Below are 24189 nucleotides of genomic sequence, written 5' to 3' on the forward strand. Positions count from 1 at the left end.
AGGTCCCTATTGCATGAAAATGGCAAATTATTTGTGTGTGCAAAACCGCCAGAATGTGAATGAACCTAATTATTGAAAAACAGATCACATCCTGTACCAGAAAGCGGCCAATCAAGGGCAGGGATCCATATGTTGCTGTCCATGGTGCTGAATTTTGGCTATAAGAAGAGCCCACCACAACAGCAAAAGGCTGTCAGATGCATGGTGGTAGAATGCTGGTAGACTACGCCATCTAGTGTAAGAAAACATGGATGTGCAACAGAAAAGGGTGCAACTGATCCTCTGATGTGTTTTTTAGCAGTGGCGGAAGAAGTAAACAAATCATTTTCTTCAGTTAAAGTAGTAATACCACAATTCAATGGAGCAAAAAGTACAATATTTGAAGTATAGCATAGCATAAAATAAAATAAGTAAAGTACAAATTGTACTCACAACCCTTTAATCTACCTGCTAAAATGAATGTATTGTTTTATTTATTTGCATGACTGCCTAAATGCTACTTCATAACCACCACAATGCCAGGAATATCATTTCTAGTGTTTCTGTGTTTTTCTGGTTTGAGAACAGTCCAATACAAGAATTTATACTCTGGGATGTTAACACCCTCCCATTCACTGACACAATAACCAGGAATTCACGTGGTGCAATCACTGGTAGTTTTATGGCTATATTGCTATTTATGTGTGCATTTAAATGCCCTAAATGTAAATAAACTAACAAATAAATAAATATGGGCTTCTTAAATGGCATAACCAGATTTTTGAGTTCTGAAGGTAAAATAACCTGTTTCCTCCTTGAGAAACAAAAGGAAGCAGCTTATTCACAAAACACACACACACACACACACACACACACACACACACACACACACACACACACACACACACACACACCACGCACAGACACACACACACACACACAATAGATCGGATACTTGATTGGGGACTTAACCGGTTACAAAAGGATCTTGAGTTTCCGTGGGAAAGATCCTCAGTGAAGAGGATTATGCACATGAAGATTTGAAAGCACAATCTTTTCAAATTTTAACATTTCCAAACAACAACTATAGGATGCTTTCTGCATTATTGTGTCTTAGACTTTAAGGCTTTGATAGCTCTCACAAGGTTCAGCTTCTCTTTCTTTAGCCAGCAGGGGGCCACAAAACACACTGAAAATGTGGATTCCCTATTTATTGAATTTATTCAATGGACTTCAAGTTATCATAGTTACAACAAATTTTTTGGGGGGGTGGGGGTGCTGTAACAAAATCAAGTTTATCTTAAAGATATAGTATGACATTCTTATATTGGCACTTTCCATGACAATGACTTGTGTAGATTACTTGTTTGTTTATGATGTGATGATAAATTGTTTTATTTTCTCTCATGACATAATGAGATTCCTCGTGCCACTGGCGGCTCGTGCTGTTTCTATCAAAATATGCGACGTCATCACTTTTGCTTACAGCTATCAAATACAGAATACAGTTCTGGTTAAACCGTTTTTTATTAATATTTTATTAATAATATTATTATTATTATTATTGTCATCGTCATCATCATTATTCTTTTATTGTTATTATTTATTTATCTATTTTTTTTAATTGTTTTAATACAACGTACAAAACCAGGTTGAGGAAATCTGGTTAAACCGTTTTTATTAATATTTTATTATTAATAATATTATTATTATTATTATTATTATTATTATTATTATTGTCATCGTCATCATCATTATTCTTTTATTATTATTATTTATTTACCGGTATCTATTTTTTAAATTGTTTTAATACAACGTACAAAACCAGGTTAAGGGAAATCTGGTTAAAACGTTTGATAGCTAAAATGATATAATCCTATCGAGGTCACAGGATCTGACAGGTCGCAGAAAACACCGTAACACCGGGGCCAGCATCCGGGTGACAGCAGAGCGCAGACTCAATGCTCGCTGCAGCTCACTGCGTTTCCGTAGCCCGCTTGCTACCCGCTGAGCCTGACCGGGGAACGGCTCACGGAAACGATTGATTCCGATCGAATAACGCCAGAGCTGGCAACACATATGGCGGATTAACTCGTGTATCGGCAAGGACTCGTCTAATCAATGCTCGTGACTCGGGGCTGGTTCGGAGAGTGCGCCGGCAGCAACACCCTCCGTAACATGTGAGATGTAAGAACGATATTAACGGTGCGTTATTTCGGCTAACTAGCTAGCAGCTACCCCCCCCCCCCTCTCTATCTCTATCTCTCTCTATCTCTCTCGCTCTCTATCCTATTGATGGTGGCTCGCTCGTCCGAACCGGAGTAAAATGAAGAAGTTTAACATTAGGAAGGTGCTGGACGGCTTGACAGCGGCGTCCTCCTCCTCGTCCCCGACCGCCCAGCCCGGTGCTCCCCGGGAGAACGACGTTGTCCAGGAGACCCTCCAGTCGGAGCAGTTCCAGCTCTGCAAGGTGGGTTTACCGTGAACCGACGGCTTGTTTACCGTGAATCAACGGCTTGTTTTTCCGTGAACTAGCTGCTTGTTTACCGTGGACCGACGGCTTGTTTACCGTAAACTAGCTGCTTGTTTCCACACCGACAGTCAGATGACAGCGGCGTTTGTTTTCATCCCCGCCGGGGTGGAAATAACACGAGTGAAGGCATATAGAGGGCTTATTATTATTACTATTACTATTATTATTATTTTTATTTTTATTATTATTTGTAATAGTATTATTATTATTTTTATTGTTATTATTATGATTATTATTTTTATTATTATTATTATTATTATTATTATTATTATTTATATTTTTATTATTATTATTATTATTATTATTGTTATTATGATTATTATTATTAAAAATAAAAGCTCTGAATGTGAAAGTAGACCCGTGGGTAGTGGGTCCGTGTGTCCCGTGGTTGTGTGCGGTGGCTGGCTGGCTGGCTGCCGGAGCACGTCGGCTGTTTGCGTTGCACTGAATGTTGCCTCCGGTCACTGTTTTAAGTTAGCTGGCTAACCTGCCTCCGGAGGGAACACCGGTTTGAGCTGAAGGCTTAATGCCACGATCATAAGATGATTCATTACGGGCTCTCCTTTACGTCCGTCCCTGAGTGCAGGAAGGACGATGGCAGATCACTTTTTCACTGAAAAATCCACGACTGGGACTTTTAAAAACAAATGTGGACCATAATCCTGAAATGCACACACATTTAAAATAAGATAAGTGGTTTAATAATCTAGCCTGTAAAGGTTTTGCCTGAGCCGGCCCACCTGCCCCCCCAGTTGGGATCAGAGCAGGTCAGGGGTTACAGGGGCCACACCTGTTACATAATATTACTGCAAACTGGACAGAGCTTATGGATGGCTGGGCAAGGTTCCCAACCTGGGAACGATTGAGTTATAACGCCTTATGACGATAATATTTTGGTGGCTGGAGGATTGCGACATCCCGGCGAATGACGTGCACTCCAAAGGCCGGAGATGTGTGAGCCTTCGGCTGGATAACACGAGTTTATTACTCGTGTTTTTACAGAACGGAGCTTGCATCCATGTCAGGTGGATATCAGAAAAAACATGCTCCAGTCCCCATTTGCACTGTTTATGTTTGAATCTGATTTATTTTGATAATGAGACTAAGTTTCCATTGATGGATTACATTTCTTGGAGATTATGATAATGTTTTTTTCTCTCCGCTCCAGTAAAGCCAGCTTGACTGTGTAGCAGATGATTGATTAGCTGGCTGGAAGACTAATATAAATCCTGCTCTTTCCTGCAGACTGTGCGTCATGGCTTCCCATATCAACCGTCCTCGATGGCTTTTGACCCCGTGCAGAAAATCTTGGCCATCGGGACTCAGACTGGAGCTTTGAGGCTGTATCCTTTTTTTTATTTTCTTTTTTTTATCAGGGGGAAAATGATGAGAGCCACACGAGGAAAGTAAAGCTTGGATGATGACGGTTTTCTACACACACATATTGGCACACACTCCATGTCTAACTTCCTGATATCCATTCTGCAAAGTCATGACCAAGTCACCCTTCAACATACCGCAAAGTCTCAGGAATTCATACAGTAAGTGACCGATCGTCCATGACAGAAAAAAAAACACAAATCCAAAGCGCACAGAAGGAAGTGCAGGGCTCAAAGGCAGCGAGGTTGTGTTTCTGTGCAGCCAGCAGCCTCCTTCTCCTGGAGCACCAGGCTCATTAGTGGGATCTCTGCAGTAGCATGAACAGCTCCTCCGCCATATGCCGAGGAGCCAACCTCATCAACTGTGCTGCCCCGGCCTGCGCCAGGATGCCACTTCATATGTGCTGTAAACATCATTGGATCAGTCAAGCTGCTGCAGTGCTGCGTGGCCCCCTCAGGTAGCTGGGAGTCTAGTTGTGTGTTTTGTTGGTATTACAGAGTAAAAATGTGTTTTTATAGCCAACCGAGCAAGTTTCCGTGAGTCACAGCAACAAAACTGCCCCGAGATTACAGATTAATACACACATTATGTGATAGTGTGGTCATATCCAGATGATGCCATTTACAACGTGTCTGCAGGGTGTGTGTGTGTGTGTGTGTGTAAACAGTGTGCTGGTATCTTGCTTGGGAGGCCCATCTGCTTTATTTAGGTTTTCATTAGAAGTGGCTCCATCCTCGTCTTTATCCACTCTCCAGATTAAGAGAGCGTTGTATTTACAGGGCGACTCCCTGAGCACACACACACTGCCTCCATGTTGTCCTAATGTGCAAGGTGGAGCTGATGGGATTACCGTCATTCAGGCAATAGGTCCATTTATCAAACGACAGGCTGTATCGATCCACCTCATTGCCCCTGGAGTTTTGGAAACGCTGCCACAGCTCAGTAGACAAAAGCTCAATGAGGTGTCTACAAGCAATAAATGTCTGCTTTTACAAGATGTGTCTCTACGACCGTGTTTGAATCACTGTGTTACTGTAGACACTCCCCCGCTCCTTTTTTAATACGTGTGCTCTTAAATGTCGGCCACTACAAAATGTAGACTTGCTCCTTGTTTGCTGGCGGAGCCGAAGCAAAACAGCAATTCATATTCCCACATGGGAATGGAGGCCAGCGGTGGCGGTACATGTTTTGAACTTTTGGACATGAGAAGTCGTAAAAGTTTGTGCCAAACGGGTTGCATTTCGGTTCAACGTGCTCCTGTAGCTGACGTGTCACGCGAGAAGTCAAACGTGTGTTTTGGTGAGCTTCGACTGCAAAAACACTGATAAAAGGATGAAGCCGCTGGCCTGCAGCTTCCTCTTCTTTTGGCTTTTACCGAGACTCTAGGCTGCAAAGAGCAGCTTCTGTTTTTTTTTTTTGGTTCGTCAGCTTGCATGATCAAGATAACTTCCTGTCAGGATGATTATCAGATGACTACACGAGGAAACCTGCTGATGCCGAAACGCTGTGGTCAACCACGTTGGTTTACCGAATGGGGAAGTGTTGATATTCAAAGTGCATTTGGCACCTGGAATGTATTGCATTTTTGATCAAACTCCAGATTATATTCTAGATTAATCGGTTCATCTAACGTATTGCAAAGCACAACATTTAAAATTGCTCAATTTCCGCAAGTTGACATCGTTCCCTAAAACCCCAAAGACATTCAGTTAACTCGACATTTCAACTCTTACTCTTACTGCAGATCGGTTGACCCTAAAACTCATGACCAAACAATTGTGACAGGAACGATTCTTCGAGCGCTTTGTTTCCCTCCCGGCACGATATGTTGTTACATGCAGTCACACTTGACTGGTGTGACTCAGCTTCCTGTGCTCACTACAATCCTCGGAGCATATGTTCTACTAATTAAATCAAGCCCCGAGGGAAGCGGGTAGTGTAGTCTAAAACAGTCTCAGCTGACGTCCTGTATGGTTTGTACCTGGGGCCTACATGCTCACAGTGAAGCTTGTGTGATTATGCAGCGTACAAACTAACCGGCTCACCGCTGTGATGATCAGATCTCAGCCGTTTCCTGAAGCTTGTGTCAGCAGTGCCATTAACCTACCTGATATCAGAACCAGGTCAGACTCTGTGCATTTACATACACTGATGAGTGAACAGAACAATAAACCCCAACAGCATCTGTAGTGTTACGTATTAAAAATGTGCTCTTTAGACGATGTTCTTATTCATGCACGACCAGAGGGTATGAAGCCGACTTAATGACTCGTCCTCCTTCCATTGTGGACCTTTCGGAGACATGATATCCATTAATAATTCTGACAAATGTTGTACAGGACTTGCGGGGGCCAGGAGCTAAAACCGGACAGAAAGGTCACGGGTGAATGTGAGTTTAGTTGCCAACAGCCTTTCGAGTGGCGCCAGCTTGAAGTCTGAAGGTCTATGTTTCCCCTCCATCCTTCTTCTGCAGTGATGCCCGCCGTGGAGTCCTGAAAACCCCACCCTAGTTCGTTGAAGACATTGAGGGATTGTTTCATCAGAGCTCGGTTTAATCCCGGCGTATTGTGCTGCGTCGGCTCAGAATGAACCAAGGTCCGTCTTTTGGAGCTTTTTTTTGCCTCCGGCGTGATCACATCAGTGAGTCTCAGAGACGGTGCACCCTTTTTGTCTTTGTCTAATTCATCCGTCTAGAGATCCTCCCTGCGATTAGATGTCGCGCTCCCTCCTTGTGTTGTGCTGGTGTGCAGGACTGGTGTGTCTGAACGTGATTACAAGCTGGTTGAAATAAGATTTCCCTCATCGTGCTCCTCGTTTCTGGGCTGTTCGTGGGATACGTAACAGTAACAGTGGGATCCGTAACAGTCCAGTGCCTACCTGGCGCTGCTCCCCTGTGGTTTCCCTTTTGCCATTCATGCAATCATTTGTGTTCCACTTTTAGCTCAACGCACAGTTCAAATGAAGGCCCCACATCTGCTGTTTCTTGAATGGACAGATTTAGCAGGCGGGGATTCTCTGACCTGAACTTAACCGTCCTATAGAGTTAAGTTTATCCCGCTGTCGTCATGCTGGCTGACGCATGTGAATAAATAAGGCAGACGAGGCCCACCGGTTTTTATTTATAACTCACTAGTTTGATGGATTTCATGTTCCTCCCAGTGGCTGTTTTGGAATGACAAATGGAAATCCCATCCAGTTATAGAAACTAAGATTTTAGTTTAATTGACATTATTGTTGACGGTGTTTTTTCCTCACGTGTCTACATGAACTTCACTGTTCCTGTTTTTCCTTGACTGAGCTGACTTCTAGCTTCGGCCGTGCGGGCGTGGAGTGCTACTGTCAGCATGAGAGCGGGGCGGCTGTCATTCAGCTCCAGTTCCTGATCAACGAGGTTTGTTGTCATTACCTGTCCCTTGTTTTCTCGTTTGGTTTCCACTCCACCTTCTCCTCACCCTGTTGCTCATCGTAGCGCCGCATGAAACCAAGCCTCGAGATGTTCTGTGCGTTCTAACGAGCTTCCTGTTTCCCACCCTCCCCGCAGGGGGCGCTGGTGAGTGCCTTAGCTGATGACAGCATCCACCTTTGGAACCTGAGGCAAAAAATCCCTGCGATTCTGCATTCTCTCAAGTTCAACAGGGAGAGGTAGAGTACGGCTTTCTGCTGTTTTCACAGATGCTGCATCTTCTTTGAAAAGGAACACATCAGCGTCGTCTTGTTTTTATGTAAAAACTTACATTTTCCTCTTTCACCAAACAAATTGAGGTCACGGTAAATGATGATTTTACCTTTCAGCCAATGAGAATGATACTGCATCACAAGGTAGCCCCGCCCTAAAGCATGTCCTGCTTCACATCTATTTGACTCTAAATGGGACCGTCATTTATTAAAAGAGCATCATGCTGGATTGAAGATTAATTGAAACTAGCTATTGAGACCATCAACTCATGTTTATGGTTATGAGAATTTGTTTCATTTTCTCAAAGATTTCTACAGTCTGATTTTTCTTTGCAACCATTCTAAAGTTTGCAGATTAGGGTGCTTTCTTTTCACTACTTTCCCCCCAAAAAACAACAGAACCAATTAAAGGTGCAACGTGTCATAATGAGCCACATGCTCCAAACAATAGTAATCAGCCTCGCACCTCTATTTCTGGGTCCATGCAAGCTAAACGTGCAGTCTTAAGTTAAACTACTAACATGTTGGACTATTGCAAGACATTGTGGGCCAAGGCTAATCGGTTAGCATGCTAATTCCAGTAGATATCTCTGCAACACACACTACATAGACATCTTTGACATAGCATCAACACAGTAACCTCTTCACAGAGAAACAGTCCAACGTGGTAAGCGGTTAACGTTGGCCCGGTCCTTTTAAACGCTGTTACCAGTGGAGAAAGGACAGCAGGTTTACTCTGCCGTTCCTCCCCACTGATCTATATATAGTCTGGCTTCATTTGTGTGACACAGAGCATGGCCTTTGTAATTAAATCTTAGTCACTCGCTACTCCTTCCAGTCGCAGCAGCGTGATTAGGGGCATGGGTGACTCTTTGGCGGGGGGCTGAGTCACGACATAATGAAAAGCCTGGTTGTGATGGATCCCCATCTCCCCGCAGAATCACGTACTGCCACCTGCCCTTCCAGAGCAAATGGCTGTACATCGGCACAGAAAGAGGCAACATCCACATCGTCAACGTGGAGTCCTTCACTCTCTCAGGCTACGTCATCATGTGGAACAAAGCCATCGAACTGTGAGTCCGTGTTGCACAACTGTCTCCTATTTTTCCTCCTCCCTTCACTTTCTTCCTATTTGCATATCTTCTTTATGCACTTGTTGTTGACACTCAACCAGGAAACTCTGAAATGCAAAAGAATAATGCTTGCGGGTACAGTGTGTCCTGTAAGCTGAGGATCTGGAGCTCTGATCAGTGCGAGGGCGGTACGGAGGTGGTGATTTCATACCAATGCCAGAACTTAGACGAGACTCCTGGAGGTGTTTTGCTGCCTCATTTAACCGAACATCTCTGAGGAAGTGCCCACTCGATAACCCCGGTGACCCTGGGTCACCCTCTCCCCCACGTTAACACCCACTTTAAGGATCAAGATGCATTTTACATTAGATCCTGTGGAGCAGCACATGGTGCACTGCCTTTCCTGCAGCGTCCAGATGTAACTTCAGGGGTCACACGCAGGTGGAATTCAATTTCAGTGGATACCGTCTGTGTCGCCCAACATGCTGACTAGTAACTGTTGCTTATTTGATGTATTAGTGCTTGATTCTGTGCGTGAAACGGCACTGAAAATGAAAAAAAATATGAGCTTAAAAAAAATATTTGAGACAGTGACTGGCAGATAAAATTGGAAGAATAGTATAAAGTGTGGTTTGTTCGTGAAATCTGATAAATTGGTGTTCTGACTTTCAACTCCCAGATCTAAAGTATGCCATCAGCTGGGATAAACGCCTCAGCAACAGACAGCGGAGACGGGAAAGGATTTTTGGCTCCGTGACTGTGAAAATGATTTAATGAAAAGAGCTCTCGGGCGTAGTGTGAAATTCAAAACGTGATACTCAGTCATTTCCTGGTGGAAGAGTTGTCTGATCTCTGATAGACATGTTCTCTGAATCACTTAGTGTTGCAGAGGAGTGTGAGCGCACTTGAACTCATCATCATCTCATTAAAATGGTGTTTACATACGATTTCAGTCAGTTATAAGTCATTGTTTTTAAGACTGTAAAACATGCGTTTATTCTGCTCATTATATATTAAAACAGTCCTTTATCATGATGGCGTATCATACGGTGATTACAGACCGGATTCCTTTTATTCGACTCATCAGCAGCAATGACATCATTAGTTCCTGGAGCCAGACCGCATTCAGAGGCAGCAACACTTTCTTTAGGCCAGACCTTCACTTCCTCCGTGCCCCTTGTTGCCACGGTGATGCTGTCTCCACACACTATAATATCTCATAGACCCTCATGTGACCCTGCTCTCTCTATCTCTCTCTCTCTGGCTTTTAGTCTTTTTTTCTTCCCTAATTGCCTCCCCATCTTTCTCCTTGTAACAGCATGTTATCGGAAACATTTGACCTGTCAAGGATGCATCACGTCAATCTGCAGAACACAAATATGTCATCCAACGGCCAATAAGCACCACTCCGTATCTGTCACGCTGCACTTTTACTGGACTTTCACTGCTGCCGTTTCCTACGCTTGTATAAATTGCTTTATTTTTGTACTTTTACAGCTACGGTTCGGGACTTCTTAATGCTGATATTTATCACCTTTTCTCTCAATCGTGCCTTTATTTTATTCTTTATAAAAGTCTTTCAATGCAAAACACCGTTTGACGCTGAGACAACTGCAATTTCCTTGTGTTTGAATAATGATAATAACGATTGATGTTCTGGTATTTACACACACATTCCCTCTGTGTCAGATCTACCAAGACACACCCAGGACCGGTGGTGCACATCAGTGATAACCCCATGGATGAAGGAAAGGTAGCCGGCCACCACATATACACACTACACCTGTGGAACAGAGACACATCGCTACCCTAAAACCCAAAGCAAACTGCACCACTTTTTTCTGGAGGCTACGTTTGCTGCGAATGACTGTTCAGCGCAGACGACACAATGTCAATACAGCTACAATGGAGAACGATGGCAGAACATTCTCAGCTAATTCAAATGTCAATGTAAACATCAAGTTTTGGTGTCATAAACGACAAGAAGAGGTTTCTTCTGAGATGAATCAGAAACTTTCTACAATGTCGAGCTGCCAAAATACGCCTCAATAGTCTTCTAAGTGAGGGATGTGATATAAGCAACCATGCCTTATTAGTGTTCATGACATACTTTGGACAAATGTCCATAAATCCCTTTTGAATGTTTCTTAAAAATATATATATTTTTTATTGACGTGAACTTTGGAATTTAGTATCACAAAATAAAACAATCATTGGTGGTTTATGAATGGTGCCGCTACAGTATAATCTAATAAAGGTGAAAATGCCAAACAAATAAGCTAAAAATATGAATGATTCACACTTCAATCATTAACATTTAAACAGTTCATTCAAGGAATTTCCTCTAGAAATCAACTACTATATGGAAGTTCTACACAGCTACAATAGCAGTTTGATTTTGTACTTATATGTGTTAGGAATCTGCCTCATAAATCTATAATTGTACAAAATTACATCATGAATGTAACGGCATCTCTTTTTTTCTGAGTATTATGATTAAAATAAAGTATTGTTAAAGATGAGCGATCTTTGGAAGATCACAGACGGTGGTTTACTGCAGACGGAGCTATATATATATATATATATATATATATACTGTATAGTAAGTAATCGGCTGCTTCTCTTTTCTCTCAGCTTCTGATTGGATTTGAGTGCGGCGTAGTGGTGTTGTGGGATTTGAAGTCCAAAAAAGCTGACTGCCGCTACAATTATGACGAGGTAAGCATTTTCTTCTTCTTCTTATTTTTGTTTTTTCTCGCCGTCGTCCCGGCAACATGTTTGGTCTTGTGAGGTTTTGCATAATCTAGCATTGAAATGAAAACCAAGGAAAGCTGCCTTTTGAGGTTTTGTCTCGGGAGCTTTCATACTTTTGTTGTCGATTGAGTTTCACATCGTGAAGGAAAATAATTAGAATGACGTCGGCTGTTCCTCAAATAAAGGAAGACAAAACTATTATCTGGGTTGTTGTTGCCTTGTGCCAACACATAAATCAAGTTTGTATTTGCAGACACAAACACTGCTACATACTTCTCATAAGTGGTGACTGAGAGGGATTCCTCTTGTTGTTTTCAGGAAAACCCTGCAAAGTATACCTTTTTCAAAGGATAATTCTGCTGATATTTTATGTTTTTTTTTGATCGTCCTCCTATGAATCAAAAGACTGAACCCAACAATGAACGGATCCTACAAACAAGCATTGCCTTTTGCATGCAAAGCCTGATCCTCCTCATTCCTCCGTGCCATAGAGCCTCATTGTTGTCCAAAAACCCATTAAAAACCCATCAACGAGCCGCACGCTGCACTGAGTAACATGTTTGTTTATTTGACTAACACTGTAGTTTATTTTGGGCCTAAGCCCACACACGCCGCCCTGCTGTGTATGAGGCAACATAATTGCGAGCGCACCATTAAAGCATTCGTCGCTGATCCACTTTCAAAGGCGTGTGGGCGGAGCTGAGCGCCGCAGACAGGCAAGTCAGAAAACACTCAAACTTGTCATGGGATTTGTTGACAATAGGAAACACAACAGGGAGCTTCTGCAGCTCTTCTTGTGGATCGCTGCACGGCTGTGAGGATGCGCATGCACTCTCCTTACCATTGTGTGACGATGCGCTGCCGCGTGTCTTTCAGGCGATCCACTCGGTAGCCTGGCACCATGAGGGCAAACAGTTTGTCTGCAGCCACTCCGATGGCACTCTGACCACGTGGAATATACGAGCCCCGGCCAAGTCTGCACAGATCATCACACCACATGGTACGAACGCTTGTATGCACACCGTTTGATTGTTTGTGTATTACACACGCACACGTGTTGAATAGAAGCCAAGTCTTTAAAGCACATAGTGTCGCTCCAACCTTGGAGGTGGGACAGAAAACCATGTGTGTACAGGAACCATATCTTCTTACACTTGTGACAATTTGGCGTTTGACCTCTACCAGGAAAGCAGCCTAAGGATGGAAAAAAGCCCGAGCCATGCAAGCCTATCCTGAAGGTGGAGTACAAAACAACAAGGGCTGGGTAAGTGTGATGGCAGCAAATCCCCACCCATCCTGCCTCCTAACCGACTCTGCTCTGAATCTGTATCCTGTACTGAAAGTGGCCTTTCCTGTTATTCTGTCGCAACTCACCGATCCTGTCGACGCTCTCCTTCTGCTGCTGAAGGTGGAACGCCGGGACGGCCCCCGTCTAATCGTTTTCACGCTCCGACAGGCTTGATCTCTGTGTGACCGTTAAATACGTCGAGACAAATGATTTATTGTTGCGTTGAGGTCACATGTTAATCCTGTAGTGATTACTATTAACGCAGATGTCGTTATTAATAAGCTTGTAATGCCGAAGTCGCCGTGTAAAAAAGACAAAGCCTTTCCGATAAAAACGGGTCATAAAAAATTACCTATTTTACTGAAGCTGATCTAATTATCCCTTTTTTTCTCTCAGGACACGGATTAATATAGTTGCCATTATAATTAAAAAGTAGGCTCCTTCCGTCATAAATGCCCTTGAAAAGGGGAGCAAAGTCTCTCCAGAGAAATAAGGATGGGTATCATTTGGGTTTTATCAATACGCTTATCGGTTATTTTTTATTACAAAATGATTGCTTTTTAAAATGCCATTTAAAAAGGAAATTATTTACATTATAAATATAACTAGTTTCTAGAGCGGCAACAGCAAAGTCACAAAATAAATGTAATATCTGACTGGAAACAAATGGAAGATGATAATGAAATGATTCTATTCCTGCAGTTTAGAAAGACCGTATCAGTCCTTATTCGTGTCCCCTGTCCTCCTGCCCTCTGATTGGCTGTACTGGTACAGAGGGGAGGAGCTGCAGCAGATACATGTTGTCTAAATGTTATGCGTGCTAATAAATCCCAACAGAAGTATAAAGAGTACAGATAAAACAACCAGTAACGTCGGAGCTTATCAGTACTGTCTAAGAGCCTGTTTAATACCGGGGTTGCTGGTTCCCATCCCTACAGAGACAACACAACAGCACCATTCTGCTGTCCCTCTTCACCCGTTCACCACTTGGTTGGATCAACAAGCTGAAGATGTATTGAAGAAGCAGTTAAAATGTGTTTTTCTCCTGAACCCAGGGACCCGTTCATGGTCCTGTCTGGAGGTCTGTCTTACGACACCGTGGGGAGGAGAGCCTGTCTCACTGTGATGCACGGGAAGAGCACCGCCGTCCTGGAGATGGACTACCCCATCGTGGATTTCCTAACACTGTGTGAAACCCCCTATCCCAATGGTGAGCTGCAGCACGTATCTCTGGACGGATTTGATATGCATCTCAGAATTCTGTATCAACGACCTGGAATGACATCGTTGTTCGGTTTGTGCTGATTTCGGTTCTTTTCGCCAGACTTTCAGGAGCCTTACGCTGTGGTGGTCCTCCTCGAGAAGGATCTGGTTTTAATAGACCTCGGACAGATTGGGTAACTATTCTGCTTTCTAAATATAGTTTAGTTAGAGTATTTTGGGAATGCATCAAAGAATACGGGTAGTGGAGATCTGTCTCTGTGTGTGTGTGTGTGTGTGTGTGTGTGTGTGTGTGTGTGTGTGTGTGTGTGTGTGTGTGTGTGTGTGTGTGTGTGTGTGTGTGTGTGTGTGTGTGTGTGTGTGTGTGTGTGTGTGTGTGTGTGTGTGTGTGTGTGTGTGTGTGTGTGTGTGTGTGTGTGTGTGTGTGTGTGTGAGAGATACATCTCTGTTTTAAATCCCAACCGTTTCTCTCTTTTTTTTTCAGCAACATTTTTATTGCTGTTGCATCTTAAACTGCCAGTGGGAATATATTAAAACTTCATCCTGTTAATATGATGAATTAATGGCAACCCAGACGATGTGAATGATCTCGATGTTTGTTATTGTACCCTATGGTGCCTCCAAATCTCCCACTTCCTCCCAACTCACCGCGGATGGGTTGAAGCACACGTTTAGATGTACTGTGTATTTGGCTTTTGTTCATTTTTAAGAGACAATTACAGACATTTTTCTTTTAAATTTAAATTAATGCTAAAAGTATGCCATTTCATGAGACCTTTAAACTGGCGGAACGGCCATTCAGAGTATTTAACAGCATTGATTGGCAGCAAGGAAGTTGTCGTTTGCATCTCACGTTGACAGACAAGAGCAGATACGATGAAGTGGGAGCCGGTTTTTAAATCAAACCTCATGGCACCTTGTCTTGACAGGTACCCGATATTTGAGAATCCATATCCTCTGACTATCCACGAGTCACCGGTGACCTGCTGTGAGTACTTTGTCGACTGCCCCGCTGAACTCATTCCTGCACTTTACTCCGTCGGCAGTCGGCAGAAGAGACAAGGTTACAGCAAGAAGGTAGAGTGCTCCTCCGGTTAATCTGTGTTTAAAATGCATTGGTCAGTGGCATTGATTCTCAGAGACGTATATGTGTGCTATTACACTGTTATAACACAGCTCAAAGAAGTCTGCATCAGTTTTTTTTCTTCTGGATTTGACAGGAATGGCCCATTAGTGGAGGAAACTGGGGCCAAGGCACTCAGAGTTACCCGGAGATCATAATCACCGGGTAATTATTTAATAAATGAACAAATCAGGTTGTTGTTATGATTCACATGCAAACATGGCGTCACAGGGAACTAATGATCTCATATTCTCTTTTCTGTTTTTTCTTCACCTGTTCAGACATGCTGACGGCTCGATCAAATTTTGGGATGCTTCTGCACGTGAGTGGGTTTTATTGGTTTTTATTACATGTGTTTGTAGGGAGCTGTGTGTCACAGAGACCGGACCAAGTCATTGTTTTGCAGATCACATGTAAGTCTAGGTGCCGACTCGAGTTTCGAGTCCTAAAGGAGTCATAAATGTGCTGTAATATCATTTTTAAGTAATAATATATTACATTTACAACCGTCCTGATTGCTTTTTAAATGATATTTATTAAAACAACTGAATTTAATCATGAAAGAAAACATCTGGTGAATGAAGTGTTGACTTGCTGGTTTTAAGGAACGGAAGGACGATAAGTAGATCTGTGGCACACTTGGAATAAACATACTTTTTCATTTCTGGGCTTGCAGCAAGAAATATTTAAAAGGCTCAAGTGGAAGTGATTATTTAGTTAGAGCTAATTTCCATCTGGAGTCATATTAAGGTTATAGTGATCATCATCCTTATCGTCACATTAAATAAACACTTTGTTTGAATAGATGAAACCTTTAAAAAAACAGTGGATTAAGTTGGGTTAACATTTTGAAGAATGTGTAAGCAGACAACTGTGTCCACTACGTGCTGCTGTCGCAGAACGCACCCTTCATGATGCCTGGAACTACGGCTTGTTATTGTCTTAAATGCATGACATCACATGCTATGGAGTTAATGTCCTCGTGTATATCAACGTGTCTTTCTACCTTCTTTTCCCCCTACTCTCCTCAAAGTAATGCTTCAAGTGCTGTACAAGCTGAAGACGGCCAAGGTGTTTGAGAGGACTCGCGGTAAGGAGGACAAGGCAAATACAGATATAGTAGAGGAGGACCCGTTTGCCATCCAGACCTTGTCCTGGTGCCCTGAGAGCAGGATGCTCTGTGTGGCCGGGGTGTCCGCCCACGTGATCGTCTATCGCTTCAGCAAACAGGAAGTCACCACGGAAGTTGTGCAGGTGCGTCGTCAGAAACGTGCACAATCATAGTTTTGGGACGAATATGAATGGTTGTTTCGTTTCTGTGACGTGCTGCGTCATCTCTTGTGTTTTAGCTTTTGGAGGTGCGGATGCAGTGCGAGTTCAACGGCGGGGACTCTCCTGATCCAGGAGGGGACCAGACCCCCACCCTGCCCACCCCAGGAGCTTCCTCCAGCCCCCAGGAGAGCGAGCCTCCCACTCAGCCCGCCACAGGCAGCAACTCCTCCGACGGACCTCGGGACAACATACCGTGCCTGCAGTACGGACACGCTTTCTGTTTGGGTTGAGCAGGTTGTCACTGACCAATTTAGGTTTAGTGATGTAGTCCTCCTCTGAGCTCAATCCTCTCCCACATCAGTAGACCGGGGCCAAATAATCCTGTATATGAAAAATATCAAATAATGTTTTGACAGTAAAAATGGTGGGCGGGGGAATAACAACAATAAAAATGATTATGTTGTCAGTGCGGCTCTCCCAGAGGCTGATGAATCATGTCAGCGTGAAGCAGCCTGTTGTCTCGTCCTGCTGTGTGTTTGATGCAGGGTGCGGAGCTCCCCACTGAAGCAGTCTCCGGGCTACCAGGTGGAGCTGGTGATCCAGCTGGTGTGGGTGAGCGGGGAGCCACCTCAGCCCATCACCAGCCTCGCTATCAACTCCTCCTACGGCCTGTAAGTCTACGCTGCCAGCACGCTTTGAGGCTTCCTCGATCGTGGGTGGTCACCTGTAAATAAAAGCCTGCTCAGAGTTCAGAGCAAAGATAGCATCCTGATTCCCTCACCTCTCCTGTGTTTCAGTGTGGTGTTTGGAAACAGTAATGGTCTGGCGGTGGTCGACTACCTCCAGAAAACGCTGCTCCTCAACATGGGCACATCGGACCTGTACAGCCCTTCTGACCCCTACCAGAGGCAGCCTTGCTCCCCGCGCAAAGCACGACAGCTCTCTGGAGGTGAGCCGCACTCCCACATGTCTACATGTTTCTGTTGGTCTCCAGCTAAGGCTGACTCACATTATTTTAACCCTGAACTACATGCTTTATTTGTTATTACCTCGTATTTCTGTGGGTTGCTAAGGCGACGTAAACCGGGTTAGCGAGGCAGGACTGACACTCGGCAGCAGCCGTGACTTCGCACCGTGAGCACTGCCCCCTGCAGTAGCTCCTGTCCCTCAACAGGGGGCATCACTGACAGATTCGCCATCTGTTCAGTTGGACAGACTAAAGACAGAGCGAATGCTGTATCGGTGCTGCAGTAGCATTTCTTTTTTGATTCCTTTTTACGTGATAAAATGACACATCATTTGTATTTATCTGCTTGTTTTAGCCTCACTGTCTTCTGCTGTGTTCACCGTTTCATTCTTTTCAGTCCCAGACGCTCTCTTAATTTTAATGTATGCACACTGCAAGAATATTATATGGACTCTTTTCTCTTTCACTTATGATGCCCTGTCGTTGTTCTGTTTCACTGTTTTTACTGTCGGTCTCTCTCTGTGATTTGGTAAAGACATTCCAACTGTGACGTCTTGCATGTCCAGACTTTCTAACTTATATTCTCAGTCTGTGAAAAAACTACGTCCATCCCACTTCAGTAAGTCATGTTGTCTCCCCTACAGCATAAACGTTCTCCTCTCAGTCTTCCCTCCTTCTCATAAAGATGCACTCCCAGATTTTGATATAGTGCTCCCAAATTCCCAAAACTCACTTAAAAAAAAACAAAAAAAAAACATCAGCAGTGACCTGGGAGGACATTTTGAGACATGAAGTCACCAACAAACTCAGGTAGTGCATCTTTAAACCCTGCCATGTATTTGACCAGACAAACACTGACACCCCGAGTCAACAGACGTGTACTAGGTGTGTGTGTGTGTGTCATGTATGGTTAGCAGTCCCTGCCTTTGCTCAGTAGGTGACCCTTTGTTATGACCAGTCTATGTAGGACTTTGCTTTAGTCTGACAGAAGTTCCAGGAGGATGAATTCTGCAGTGTTTAATTCCAACCTCTGTGGCTCCCACAGCTACCTGTGATTCCAACGATGCGTCCAACACCTCGGAGGACCGCTGCAAGTCCCCCACTTCAGGTAAGCCTCCCTGAACTCCGACTGTCCTCCATTTAAAATGCATTATTTGGACGTAATGCTGACCTTTCTCACGTAGGATCTACCTCACCTTTCAATTCTGATGACGAACGAAAACAGAACTTCATGGAGAAGGGTACTGTTTTGTTAAAAGCTGTTCTTTAAGCATTTCCACACGGCTGCAGTCATCTGATTCTTCTTCTTCTCTTTAACCTTATTTCCAGTGAAGTTCAAAAGCAGACGCTTTTCCAAGACGGTTGCCAATGACTTTGGTACTGTATCATCCGGATGTACTCTTTTTTTCTGATCACTCACTCTTTCTCTCTGAAAGGCGGCCGTCTAACCACGCTGTGCCTCACCCCTATGCCCGTCTGTGCGTCTTGTGCCAATGAGAGACAGAATTACATTCCAGAAATGTGTTTTTTTTTTTACTAATCATACGGTTTGCGGGTCTCATGGTTGATTTATGAATTGAATCAGGAGTCTTTATCAAATGCATGACAGGGACGTATTTCATGGCCTCAGATTTTCTATGCCCATAGATCTTGTCTAAAGGCTGCAGGCAGCTGCTACTCCGGGCTGAAAACATGACGCCAGATTGGCAAACATTCCTCTTTTTACTAATTGAAAAGCATAGAAAATCTGCTTCATGCCTACTAATGTCTAACCTCATAACTTAAGTGAATTATTTAGCTTGGATTGTATTCACTTACTGTGTGTGTTTCTGATTCCAGGGCTTTAGTCCAGTGCTCCTCCTACTCTCTTGCATAACCGTGTTCACTGAATTGCAATTACCTTATTTCTTGACTGCCTCTTGCTTTGTTTGACATTGCAGGCCCTTTGGTTGCCTGTGATGCCTAATTTGTATTCTCAGGGTTTCTCTAAGGGTGGTTATAGACCGCAACAGGCAACTTTTACACTTTATATTGGCAACATTCCTGGTAAAGTTAAACATGAGTGTTATTTTATGCCTCTGCTATAAGGATAATATAATGGCATGATCATGCAAGTACGCCCTTTAAAAGGAGTATTCAGACATTGGAATGATTGTGAAAAGAAAACATGAAACTTCCCTTACTATTAGTTGATAAGGTCATTATGGTGAGAGGTATAATGTATAATATACACATGTGTGTGTCCTCAGCGGTTGCCCTACAGTGTATCACCACTCTTAAGAATCAAGAATCATTACTTTTGATTGCGCACTGATTTGCACAGTAAAAACAATGTCACAGATATTTATTTAAACTACCTTTTTTTTTTTGATTTTTCAATTTCCATTTTCAGCCACCAATCTTTCCTCATACAATATGAGTATTTGTTTCTTTTACAGCCAAGATGTCACGGAAAATTAGCTCGTCTGGCGAGCAAAAGTCAGACTTGGGTAAGCCAACACTACTGACACTTCTAAGAACCTTTACGTCTTTCTGCAGGTTTTCCTTTTGTCATTCGAAGCTTCTTTCTTTGTATTACAGCTGTAAAATACTTAATGTGGAAGTACTTTTTATTGTCTAATGGTGTAAATGTGAGACTCCTGTTGTCTCGGGATGTTCTACTGTAAATTGAGACACACATTCTGTCTCTGTCTGCACTGTAAGCGGAGAAGAGGTCCCAACAATGGCGCTCTCTCACGTGTAAGAAGACCTTTTGTTGCAAGGCGGCGGCCCGGGTGACCCAGAAGGGGGGCATCTGTAGAACTAATTCGGCCCCCACCACCTGTGAGTGGACCGTTCCATGGTCTGACTTGGGCTGAAGTGGGATAACTGGTACTAACCCCCACCACTGCTGGGGCTTTTGTTCTGAAATTGGCTAACATGACATTAATCCTCCTCACAGTGATTTGGTTTCGTCCTTTTTGAGGAAGCTCCGCTGACTTGACTGCACTCCGTGTTTAAAAATCTTGCTTTTCTTGTTTACAGGACACACATGACGGGCGGTGTGTTTAGCCTTCCCCTCTGTGTCACGGATCCTTTTGTGTTTCTGTCGGGATCTTTTGAAAAAAGACGCTGTGAGCTGGTGTTTCAGCTTCCGTCTTCTTGCTCCTTAAATACCAGTTCTTCCTTGGGAATCCCTGTCGTACTACATGCATTTTTTTTTTCACATTGAGCATGTTGTTGTCAGTTTAATTGGAGGAGAAAAAAATAACAATCTGGGAAGCGTTTAAATAAATTGCATCCTTGGATGTAAAACGTGCAAAAGCATCTCAATGTCAAAAAGCTTTTTGGTGGACGCTAGCCTGTACTGGATATGTATCTGAACACTAACATGCTAACTGAATTCTGATCCAGTAGATTTTATTAACACGTCTAAGTGTCCTGGATGCATGAAGTCCTCTGGAAACTTTTAACCGCTTTCATTCGACACAAATCATTTCCTCATTCTCTTTGTTTTTCTGCTCACTCCTGCTGTCCAGATGCCAAGGATAACTCATTCACCCGCTCGCGTAGTTCAAGTGTAACCAGCATAGACAGAGAGTCCCGAGAGGCCATCTCCTCCTTCCACTTCTGCGAGAGTTTCCCGAGGAAGACGGACAGCGTGGTCAGCCCCTGTCTACTGGTGGGAACCACCCAGGGCACCGTGATGACGGTGGCCCTCAGCCTGCCTCCGGCTGGGGACCAGAGGCTGCTGCAGCCCGTCGGCATCTCCTCCTGTGGTAAGAAGCCGAACAGGGCTGAAGGTCATTCCCCAGGTTAACGGCAGGGATTCACCATGGCAACACTGGCCTTCAGAGTTGAAATATCTTTGGTATTGTCAGTAGTTTACGTTTAGGAAGGAAGTGGTGGAAAGGAGGGACAGTGGTCACATCAGATTCAGTCGAAGCTGCTATTGTGAATTTTACTGTATAATCAGTGGTACAAATACACAGTAGCATAATCCCCAGGCACAGTGTTTTGAAGTAGAATTGAAAAGCTAAAAACGGTTAAAAATGTTTGACATTTGCTCAAACTTAATTTGGAAAAATGATGTTATGCTACATAATGATGTCCAACTCCAAAGCAAGTGAAAATAATATCTTTGTGTTCCTCATTCTGCAGGCACTATGGTCACACTCAAAGGAGGCATTTTGACGATGGCCCTGTTGGACGCCACTGGAGCTCTGCTGCCCCCTTCCTACGAGCCGTGGTATGACCCAAACGCCTCGGATGAGGAGAAGGAGAAGAGCCGGAGGCGCAGGCCACCCTCCCCTTCATCATCGCAGGAGGCTCAAGACGCCCAGTTTGCCGTGCTGTGTTCGGAGAAACAGGCCAAGGTGGTCACCATGCCCTCCCAAACACGCGCCTACAAACACAACATCACGGAGACCTCCTTCGTGCTGAGGGCTGATGTCGTGCAGATGGCCGGAGCAAACTGCATCGCCTGTTTCTGTGCCAACGGGCATATCATGGCTCTGAGGTATGACCTCTGGTAGCTTCTAGACTATGTGATCTACTGTCAAAACATCTGACGAAATCACGATGGCTACACTTGTATGTCAAAACACTGCAAGTACCTGTGTTGTCTGAAACGAAGTCTGTCCTTTGAATCACCACAGCTTACCGAGTCTACGGCCTCTGCTGGATGTCAACTACCTGCCGCTGACAGACATGCGGATAGCTAGGACGTTCTGCTTCTCCCACCAGGGTCAGGCCCTGTACCTCACCTCCCCCACGGAGATCCAGAGGATCACCTATAGCCAGGAGACCTGCGACAACCGCCAGGTCAGATGCTCTAAACTAGTGAATGAGTTACTCAGTGAAAAATCCATCTTTCACAATTGGAGCCAGTTTGAAGTCACTATTATTACAATAGTGGTGATTCGTCAGTGTTGTGTTTCTATGAGGATGTAGATTGATAGACATGTGCTGATGCTAACGTCCTCCCCAGGAGATGCTCAGTGAGTTATTTACCCCCGTGGAGACACCAGAGGCTCCTAACAAAGGTTTCTTCAAAGGCCTGTTTGGGGGAGGAGCTCAGTCTCTGGACAGGGAGGACCTCTGTGAGTACATTTACATCATATTCTGTATAATTCTGTGTTTTTTTTCAAAGCCACAAGGTGTATTTTGGAGGGTTTGGGCGACCTTTCGGTTACGGGAAATTTTCCTTTGATCTGACTTCGAACACGGCAGGATGAATGGATTAATTCTATTTTTGTCTTGGGTAGTTGGGGAAACAGGTGCTGGTAAGGCGTCCCGTAGCCTGGCCCAGCACATCCCCGGCCCAGGGGGCATGGAGGGCATGAAGGGTGCCGCCTCCGGGGTTGTGGGAGATCTGGCCCGCGCCCGGATAGCTCTGGACGAGAGGGGGCAGAAACTGGGCGAGCTGGAGGACAGAACGGCGGCCATGATGGCGGGCGCAGAGTCCTTTTCCAAACACGCCCATGTTGTACGCACCTCTCGTTTCTTTTGGCAGTGAATAGAGGGTTTTAATGTGAACTCCTCATTCCTGACCCCCTTTCTCTTTTCTCCTCCCAGATGATGCTGAAGTACAAAGATAAGAAGTGGTACCAGCTCTGATGGCAGCGTGAGGAGCATCAGACTCTGTTATCACGCTCACCAGTATCTCCTGGGGGCTGCAGGTCCCTCTTCTTCTCTTCTCCATCCCTCTCCACGGGGGGTCTGCTCAGCAGACTCATGCTTTTATCCTCAGCACAATATCACACACTCTGCATTACCTCAGTCACCGGAGGACTGCCGCGGAGTAGACACTGGCCGACCCCACGCAATGAGAATGGAAAGAAGTGGAAGAAGGAGAAAAAAAGCTCTTAGGAGTCCCTCTTTCCATTTCTCATGAGAGCCATGTTCTTGTAACATCTGGCTGCAGAAGAGGAGAGAGGTGACCTTTCATATCCATCAGTCATGCGCTTTGTACAGCATACATACATACATTTATATCTATATATGTCTATGTTTTTAGATATATATAGATATATAAAAATACACACAAAACCTGCCGTTTTTGTTCTGAAAGAGGAAAGACAATTCTGCAAAACATGTACTTGTGGTGGCCTGATAGCAGTTGTTCTTTTTGTTTTGTTTCTCTGCCCTTTATGATGTCTGCCAAACACAGTGGACTTAAATGAGGAGAAAAGTCTGATGCCCCCCCCCCTTGTCCTTCAAATCCAATCAAGTCGATGAAGATGTAGGTTTCTATAGGAACCAGTGGATCAGTGAAGGGCTTGTGTCTTGTTTGTTTTTTTCTGGTTTCAATTATTCATGGAGTTTGACCTCTGTCCTTTTTGCCAGTCTGTCCAGAAAGAGCTTTTCAAGCACTTAGAACCGTAAAACGACGAGTCGGGGAGATGATGAATCTCTTGCCTCTCACCAAATAAGGGCTGGTAGTACGCTAGTTCATCACCCACCGTTCCTTTTTTACAGCATTTTCCAAACGAGATCTTTTTGTTGAGAAAGACAAATGGCGTGATTTCTGAGAGTCACTTTGGTTTTATTTGAATCTAGATTATTTATTGAAACAGTATAATAGATGAGGAGTCAAAGAAGTTCGTTGGGCATTAATTTTTGTTCTTTTTTCTCTCTCCTGTGGTCAATTAAATGCGCAAAAAGAAATGTTTACCCCGATGAAGAGTTTACATAGATCTATTAGGAAAATGAAGAGTTGATACACTGGAAAAAAAACCCCCAAAGGTCTTATATTCTTCTGGCTTTTAAGGGGCTGTAGCGAAGTAACATATGAGAAGGATGATGTGTTGAAGGGCACGATAAAGATTGTCCTTATTATGATTAGCATAAATGTATATTTTGGTTACAATTTAAAGTGTTTTGTGATAAAGATTCTATCCGTACACGATTATTCAAATCTCTTTTTTTTTCTCACAGCTGATT

General features: G+C 43.9%; 1 protein-coding gene across 7 annotated transcripts; it reads left to right on the forward strand.

Annotated features, from left to right (window-relative positions):
• Positions 1–1977: 1977 nt before the first annotated feature.
• Positions 1978–24157, forward strand: stxbp5b (syntaxin binding protein 5b (tomosyn)). Of its 7 annotated transcripts, XM_084014284.1 has the most exons (30): positions 1978–2449; positions 3758–3855; positions 7202–7283; positions 7434–7534; positions 8506–8640; positions 10330–10393; positions 11275–11358; positions 12271–12394; positions 12580–12658; positions 13738–13892; positions 14007–14079; positions 14833–14980; positions 15124–15191; positions 15308–15348; positions 16060–16280; positions 16376–16560; positions 16844–16969; positions 17096–17247; positions 17801–17884; positions 18311–18373; positions 18450–18506; positions 18595–18642; positions 19704–19754; positions 19969–20088; positions 20784–21023; positions 21406–21763; positions 21903–22068; positions 22235–22346; positions 22512–22732; positions 22822–24157. In XM_084014284.1, exons 1-30 carry the CDS (start codon positions 2306–2308, stop codon positions 22861–22863), a joined length of 3642 nt encoding a protein of 1213 aa, XP_083870410.1. In that variant the 5' UTR covers positions 1978–2305; the 3' UTR covers positions 22864–24157. The 7 variants fall into 7 exon arrangements, with proteins under 7 accessions (XP_083870410.1, XP_083870404.1, XP_083870406.1 ...); XM_084014278.1 differs by lacking the exon at positions 17801–17884; XM_084014280.1 differs by lacking the exons at positions 17801–17884; positions 19969–20088.
• The last annotated feature ends 32 nt before the right edge of the window (positions 24158–24189 follow it).

This window comes from Eutrigla gurnardus (genome assembly GCF_963514095.1).
Source record: "Eutrigla gurnardus genome assembly, chromosome: 7".
Classification (NCBI taxonomy): domain Eukaryota; kingdom Metazoa; phylum Chordata; class Actinopteri; order Perciformes; family Triglidae; genus Eutrigla; species Eutrigla gurnardus.

Bases quoted from the DNA above. Each gene is read 5' to 3' on its own strand.
- stxbp5b (XM_084014284.1), top strand. From the start codon at position 2,306: ATGAAGAAGTTTAACATTAGGAAGGTGCTGGACGGCTTGACAGCGGCG. The intron at 3,856-7,201 runs GTATCCTTTTTT...GCTGACTTCTAG, and splicing joins CAGACTGGAGCTTTGAGGCT to CTTCGGCCGTGCGGGCGTGG. The intron at 20,089-20,783 runs GTGAGTGGACCG...CCTGCTGTCCAG, and splicing joins TAATTCGGCCCCCACCACCT to ATGCCAAGGATAACTCATTC.